The sequence below is a fragment of the Parasteatoda tepidariorum genome, chromosome 5 (assembly GCF_043381705.1).
Source record: "Parasteatoda tepidariorum isolate YZ-2023 chromosome 5, CAS_Ptep_4.0, whole genome shotgun sequence".
NCBI classification, from domain to species: domain Eukaryota; kingdom Metazoa; phylum Arthropoda; class Arachnida; order Araneae; family Theridiidae; genus Parasteatoda; species Parasteatoda tepidariorum.
In genome coordinates this window covers 88,378,676-88,384,753 of record NC_092208.1, presented here as the reverse complement: position 1 = coordinate 88,384,753, position 6,078 = coordinate 88,378,676, and the positions used below count along the sequence as shown (strand labels likewise).

The 6,078-nt window shown below is 30.4% G+C and overlaps 1 protein-coding gene across 3 annotated transcripts in view; it reads right to left on the bottom strand.

The window, feature by feature from the left end:
- Positions 1 to 5,086: 5,086 nt before the first annotated feature.
- Positions 5,087 to 6,078, bottom strand: part of LOC107445412 (ATPase family gene 2 protein homolog A) — a 30,621-nt gene continuing 29,629 nt past the window's right edge. For all 3 annotated transcript variants that reach the window (XM_043039671.2, XM_071180754.1, XM_071180755.1), the window contains one exon: positions 5,087 to 5,346. In XM_043039671.2, coding sequence (XP_042895605.1) covers positions 5,179 to 5,346 — 168 coding nt within the window. In that variant the 3' untranslated portion in view covers positions 5,087 to 5,178. The remainder of the gene's footprint in view (positions 5,347 to 6,078) is intronic.

Sequence of the window (6,078 nt, the reverse complement as noted above, 5' to 3'; positions counted from 1 at the left end):
GTATCTGTGAAATTTAGCATACCAACGGTGCAAAAAAATTTATTTCTCAGGTTTTGCACCCAGGAAAATATTTATTCAAATGCAAAAATAAACGTGAATGTAGCTCTATTTTATTTAATTTTTTTGTATTTTGTGAAAATAATTTATCATGTGCGTATCAGAAATTTTCTCGAAGAAATTATCCGATTTAACTTTTGAAACCACTCACGCATTTCGGACGAAAATATTTACACACACATTTGTAAATTTTGAATGTAAATATCTATTCTGTGGTGGTTGTAGCAGACAAATCTCAATTTTCTATTGAATATTCTGAGTGCTACTACGTAAGTTTTAATACCAACCTTTTTAAAGTTTTATATTTTTACAATTAGATATCTGTTGCACATTATTTGTTTAATACATAGGTGCACATTAAAGTTATTGTAGCCCGAATTTTTATTATTTATTTAATATTTTTAAAAATATTAATAACAATTAAATATTTTTAAAAATCTACTTCATATTTTAATTTTTAATTCAATACTTTTGTTTTGTACAACTTATTAAAAATCTAACAGTAATATTTAATGTTCCTTCAAACATAAATGAGTCCTACATAAAATTTTGATAAAGTTGTGGCCCGCCATTTGATTTGTGTTTTTAATTGTGGCCCGCGGCCTCATGTAAGTTGGAAACCCCTAATCTAGAGTATTAAACACCTATTTATCATGGCGAGTTGCATGCACGGCACGTCATGGTGACAACCAGTAAGCTATACGCAAAAACTGTATATTGTATATATGTAACATAAAAAGCTTCTATTAATCTTTTTATGTTAGTTTCTTTGCTATAAAACAACTCCTACTTTATTACTAATTAATTTTTCTATTCGAAATTCTTTCTCACACTTTTAAAAGCCACATCCTGTTCTTAAATCTATTTTTGGCTCAACTATGCATTTAATTAAGAGCAGGACATATTTCCCTTTGCTCTATGTGGGAAACGCTCGATCTCTTTCATAAACCAATAGTAATCCTTGGGATTTCCCTTTTCCCCTCAAATATAATAAAATAGAGGGAAATTCCATTGCTACTTTCCCTAAGATAAAAACTTAAGCACACAGTTTTTGAGTGCGATTTTGAGCTCCACCTTTGCTAGAAAATGTCTTAAATATACTATGTGAAGCTAATAAAATATTTTTTGCCTTCCAACTGCTATCTGCGTGGCCTAACAACACTCACCATGACTGCTACCCTTTCATATATATATATGGACAACCTGAAAGATTGTAAATCGTAGCCACCTACGGGCAAGTCACTATACTTTTATCACTATAAATCCCGAAGTGTGTTGCGCTAAAAAGTACAGATAACGGAACGATTTAAATTGTAGAGCAGAAATTTTAACCGTTCTTCCTCACAAATAATGTACTAAAAATGTCCCAGATTAATTGCAAGATATTTTAATAATATTATAAAGTGTGTAAATTGCACACAAAAAAATATTAATATAATAATTTAAAAAGTGACTTTTTTATGGTTTTGTACAAAAAAGTAGAATATAAAATATTGTGTGTAACTTATGAGAATCTAGTTGATTTACTCTCGGTTAACCTTCCTGATATTATGTATATTCAGTGCACAAAACAAACAAACGGACCACCCTTGAGACCTTTTGATCGGATCTTCACGCCCTAGGACTCATTCTTAATGATACGAAGAGGTAACCTCAAATATACTTATTCATTAGAGAAGACGATATTTTAAGTTATGAAATCATGCAAAAAAACTTACTTTCTCTGAAAAAACATACCTTTTTTTCGGTCCCAAAAATATAGGGGGTAGCTCGGTCAGAAGAGCCGTCCAAAGTTTTGACCCCTTAATTTTAAATTTACATTTTGCGTATTTCGCCATATCTCGAGAACTTTTATGCGAATTGTAAAATTTTTGCACGCAATTATAAAATTCGTTCATCCAATGACAATTCCATGCAAAAATTAAGTTTTAATAAATATTTATTATTTCATTAAATATTAGTCGACAAAATTTTGAATTGTAGGGTATATAATTTTTTCAATCTTTTTTAAAGTACGTAATTTTACATGGCAAAATACAACATTTGAACACTATTGGCACCATAATTCCTGAGAGAAATTGAATATTGAAAATCATATATTTAAGATTCGATTTCTCAAGAAAGATTCAAACAATTTCGTTCAAATATTGTATTTTGCCATGTTAAATGACAATGATATATATATAAAAAAATTTGTACCTTACAATTCAAAATTTTTTCGACTATTATTTAATAAAATAATAAAAAATTATCAACATATACTAAAATTCATTTTTTACATAGAATTATCTTCGGATAAACGTATTTTATAACCGAGAGCAAATATTTTTTCAAATTCATTTCGAAAGCTCTCTAGATATGGTGAAATACGCAAAGAGTAAGGGGTTAACATTACGGGGTTCAAACTTTTTTACCGCTCTTCTGACTAAACTATAGGGACTATATTTTTCAAATTGCGGCTACTCTCTTTATTTTGGAGGTCAGAAATCTGTCATCGAAAAACAGGTATGCTTATTTCAGAGGTTTTTATAGGTTTTTGTGTCCAATTTCGTAACTTAAACTATCGTTCTTATTAATTAGCATATTTGTTAGCTTAGCAATCTCTCTAGCCATTAAGATTGAGTCCTAAATGATGAAGATTCAATCATTAGATCAAAAGTTATTCAGGGTGGTCCGTTTTATATTTTGCGCACTGTACATTTTATATAAAGTTTATCTTAAAATGTGTTGGAAGAATTTCTTACGCACTTCTTTTTAGAGAAAGCAGTTGAAAAGTAGGCGTTTTTTATGCAATTATTGTTATTCGAAAACAACCGTATTTTCATCTGCTTTCTTTAAATCTTTTATAAGAAATTCTTGCAGAACATTTTAACACTTAAGACTTAACGAATGGGTCGAAAATTAGACACCACGCATTTTTTAACAGCTTCAACTATTGCCAAACGGGGAGATCTTCCTAAATGGTCGGCAAAGTGTTAAGATAAACTTAATATAAAATCTTATATGTAAATGTAATATATCTGAAAAATTAACCGAAGTTCTTTCTTATAAGTTACACTCAATATTTCATTTCTTACTTTTTCGTGCAGAAATACATTTTACGCTTTAGGATTCCTTAAGTCATTTAACAAAATTTGCTCTTCGATTCCCACCGGCGAAGACTCCCTCTGTATTAAATGTTGACTGGTGTATGTTAAATCTGTCAGGTCACAAAGCCCTCCAAGTTCCCATAACAAATGAGGGTACTGAATTGGAAATTGATAGTTCTCTGTTTCAGATCAAAATTACAATCTGTAGATGAATGAATGGGTCCACCCTATTAACGGGAAGTGACGTGTGTATGAAGTCGTATTCTTAGCCATAGATGGTACCACTGAAAAACAAGAAACGCACCCTCTGATATAAATTTACATCGATAAATCTGCTTATTTACTCCATTACTGATGGAATTGATAAGCAGATTTTTACTATATTGATGTAATTTTTTTACTGAGAAAGAAGTTAATTTGTTAAATAGAACCAAAAAAACTATGTTTTACATACTTTTTTTTTGAGGCAAAGGATTTTTCCACTAGGTAATGCTGTAGGACAATGCAGAACATACACAAATATTAAGTTTCGAACGCGCAAAAAGTCAGAATTTAAAAATTTGCAATTCACGCATGCTTCAGACATCATAACTTTAAATTTAAAAAGAATATTCCCCCCCCTCCTCAAAAAAAAGAGAATAACTAAGCAAAACAATTCTTTACACATATTATAGAATTTAAAACACATTTTAATCACTGTATTTTACCATAATTTTCTTAAAAACATGCGAAACTTAATACCTTTAACAGAATACTTTTCAAAATTAGCAAACACACAAGGACAAGATTTCTTTAATACTACTAAAAACTAAACTCAGTAGCGCGACAGCCCATAGAGGGCCAAGGCCTACCGTGCCCAACTCAGTTTTCTTGACCTTGGGCTCTGGGGTGCAGGAGCAGATGCTCCGGTTAGGGGGTCAGCCGAACATGAAACCCCCAGTGTTTAGTTCCCCCGAAGGGAAGAAAGGCCAAGTCAACATCGCCCGGCCCGAGGATCGAACCCAGGACCTGTGGCATGGGAGAGTGAAGTATTACCACTCAGCCACCGGGCGTCATTTCTTTAATACAAAGAAAACAAATTGTTTCCGAGTTTCAACAACACTTTAATATTTTTTTCAGTACCGCCTTAAGGCACATGCACACTCGGGCAGTGCCCAGTGTATAAAGTGTGCATTTTGTTTATCTTTTACAAATAGTGATTGAATATCATGCAAACACCAATAATTTGAAAAGTTTATCACCAGGAAAACTTAAAAAGGCAAACGACATCTATTTTTCTATGTTACAATGAAGTTTTTAGGTACTCAACTCTCACTTACTAGCAAGATTCGTCTTGCTAGTAAAATAAATTAATATACACGTTTAAAATAAATTAACGTGATCAAGTTTTATGTCAATTCATAATGTCACTCTTGACCACCACCAACTCTGTTTAGTATTTATTAATCTTAAATTCTGTTACACTAACTTATTTGTTAACATTTTAACTAGCGCCTGATTTCAATACACATTATAATTGCTTCCCATATGGTAATCCCCAATTGATACTTCATTCTTTTTTCGACATCAACAATTTAACAAAAATAAAAAGAATTCAATAAAATAAAAATTTCAAAAACAACATTTTTGAATGGACTTAAATAGAAAGTAACTCAATTTTTTCAGACCAAAAACGAAAACATTGTTTTCAACTATTTGTCACTGCTGTAAGCTCCCCCCGCCAACCTTTCAAAAGCAATGTGCCCTAAATTTTCTGTTTAAGGCATAACAAAATTTCATTTTATTATAATTTATTGATGATTAACTTTGAAATAAAGTTGATTGTACAGGCTTTCAGCCTACCCTTTAGAATATTAGAAAAGCTATGCATTTATATCTTAATTTATTGCCGTCTTGAAATAATTATTCATGAGCAGCACATTAATATTTTAAAAAACAGATAAAAAATACAGATTTTTTTAATATGCAATATGTACAATAGTTTTTAATAAAACGTATATTACAGAACTACTATGATGCTCCTTTTCCTTTGCTATTTTTTTAAACTAAACTGTTCATAAAAATGTATTGTATCTCTGTGAGTAAGCGGAAGGACAGTGACTAAAGCTCGCTCAAAATGCTCTCCTTTCAAAGTTGGAGATACACAGCCAGGGTCTTCGATAAGAAGTTGCATCGCAGCTTCATTACATAGCTGAACAATCTGAAAGGAATACAATAAGGCTTTATCAAATGATTATTATATGAGTTTCATTATCATAATTAGATTTATTTATTATTTTTTTTAAATATTTATTTTAAAGTTAAGCACCATTAAAAAAAAGTCGTGAAATTAGATTATACCACAGCAGGTTATTTAATTTGTGTAACAAAAAAATCATACATAATAAAAAATATGAAAAAATAATACTCTTTTGCTACTAAAGTTTTGGTTAAAGTGTGCCACTTCAACTAAAAATTTACCACAAGAGACAACCTCAAAATGACTAAAAAATGCATAGTATCAAACCTAATTTTTAAGTATAGTAAAAGCTGAATATAAGAAGTGTGGTATCTTACTGGAAGTCTGTTATTACGAAAAGTCACAGCCATTAAAGATACAAAAATTGTATGCTTATGGTAAGCTAAAAATTACCAGACTTCTACAATAGTGACAAATTTTTTTTTACTTAAAAACATTTTCTACGGAATGCTTTATAAAATAAAGATTAAATGAAAGGTATTTTTTACTTATTTATGGTCATGAGTACAGAAAAGTGAAAAATGGACATCATTTCACCTTATTTCCTGTCATGCAATGTTAACCGTTTTATATTTATGGGATTCATCATCAGTTCAAGTTACCTTTTCTCACTTAAAAAAAATAAATAAATAAAACAAAACAAAAAAAACGAAAAAAGGCTTAAGAAGTTTTTTTGAAACCTACCAAACATTT